Consider the following 1,094-nt stretch of genomic DNA (forward strand, 5'->3'; position numbering starts at 1 on the left):
TCATAAGACATTCCTCATAAAGATCTCTTGCGGACTAGTATCTTCATCAACTGGAACTCTGAGCTTCTTCAGAAATTTTTAAGGACATGCACGCCTTCAGAAAAGCTAAAACGTGTTCTCCAACTTCATCTGGATTGGTCAGGTGTATGTGATGCTTCCCTGCTATTTCATGGTAAGAAAAATGCTTGCTGTCTTGGTTGAAGGCTGACCGCATAATGTCATACTTGTCCTTGGATTCATAATAGTGCCCATCTGTAGCCTATAAAACAGTGGAAAAATTTAATAAAAATGTCTCAAGACTTTAATATCTCACTATTTTGATCTAGACTACTTATGACAGCATTATTTATTTAAACTCTGATTATTTCAATTATCTTTGCCAACTGATCTGAACTACACAATTTATCTAAAAATGACTGGCAGCTAATATCAATAAGGTCTTTCATTATTTACCTTCAGGAAGAGTAGTGGACACTTGATAGAAGTGGCCATGTCCACCCAGGCTTCAAAGGGAAGGAATCCAATGAAGAAAGCCTTAGCTCTCAGGTCCCTCCTCAAGATTAGCCCTTTCCCATCTTCGGCTTTCTTTGCCCCACGTTTGAGCAGAATTTTAGCACCTTCCTCATTGAGTGACTTACTGCCATCGATGGTCTTCTGCAAGAGCTCTTCCTCCTGGTAGACCAGCGCTGGCTGCTTAGACTTTGTTTCATTATCAAAGTAAGACAAGTAGTATCTCTTAAGTTCTGATGCATATTTTTCTGGCTTGAGTGACCAGGTCTTAATAATGTCAACTGAGATGAAGGCCTCTATATCCTCGGGGAAAATGGAAGTGTAGAGGATGCCTACCACTGCACCCATGCTGTGCCCAAGGTAAATAAAGCGCTTCCAACCAAGGACTATCACAGCTTTCTTTATGGCCCCTGCATACCCCCTTGGGTCATAAATGAAGCCAGGAGGGAAGTGGTCAGAGAGCCCATGCCCAGGGAGGTCCAGTGATATGAATCTCACATCATCTGGTATCATGGGTGCGATGAGGTCAAATGTGTTAGCATTATCTAGCCAGCCATGAACACCTGGGAATGAAAAATTTCATA

The 1,094-nt window shown here is 41.9% G+C and overlaps 1 protein-coding gene across 2 annotated transcripts in view; it reads right to left on the reverse strand.

Annotated features, from left to right (window-relative positions):
* LOC119587770 (probable serine hydrolase) overlaps nt 1-1,094 on the reverse strand; it is a gene marked incomplete in the record, with an annotated part of 6,902 nt that overhangs the window by 682 nt on the left and 5,126 nt on the right. For both annotated transcript variants that reach the window (XM_037936458.1, XM_037936459.1), the window contains 2 exon segments: nt 1-259; nt 454-1,073. In XM_037936458.1, coding sequence (XP_037792386.1) covers nt 47-259; nt 454-1,073 — 833 coding nt within the window.

Source organism: Penaeus monodon, chromosome 23 (genome assembly GCF_015228065.2).
Source record: "Penaeus monodon isolate SGIC_2016 chromosome 23, NSTDA_Pmon_1, whole genome shotgun sequence".
Lineage (NCBI taxonomy): Eukaryota > Metazoa > Arthropoda > Malacostraca > Decapoda > Penaeidae > Penaeus > Penaeus monodon.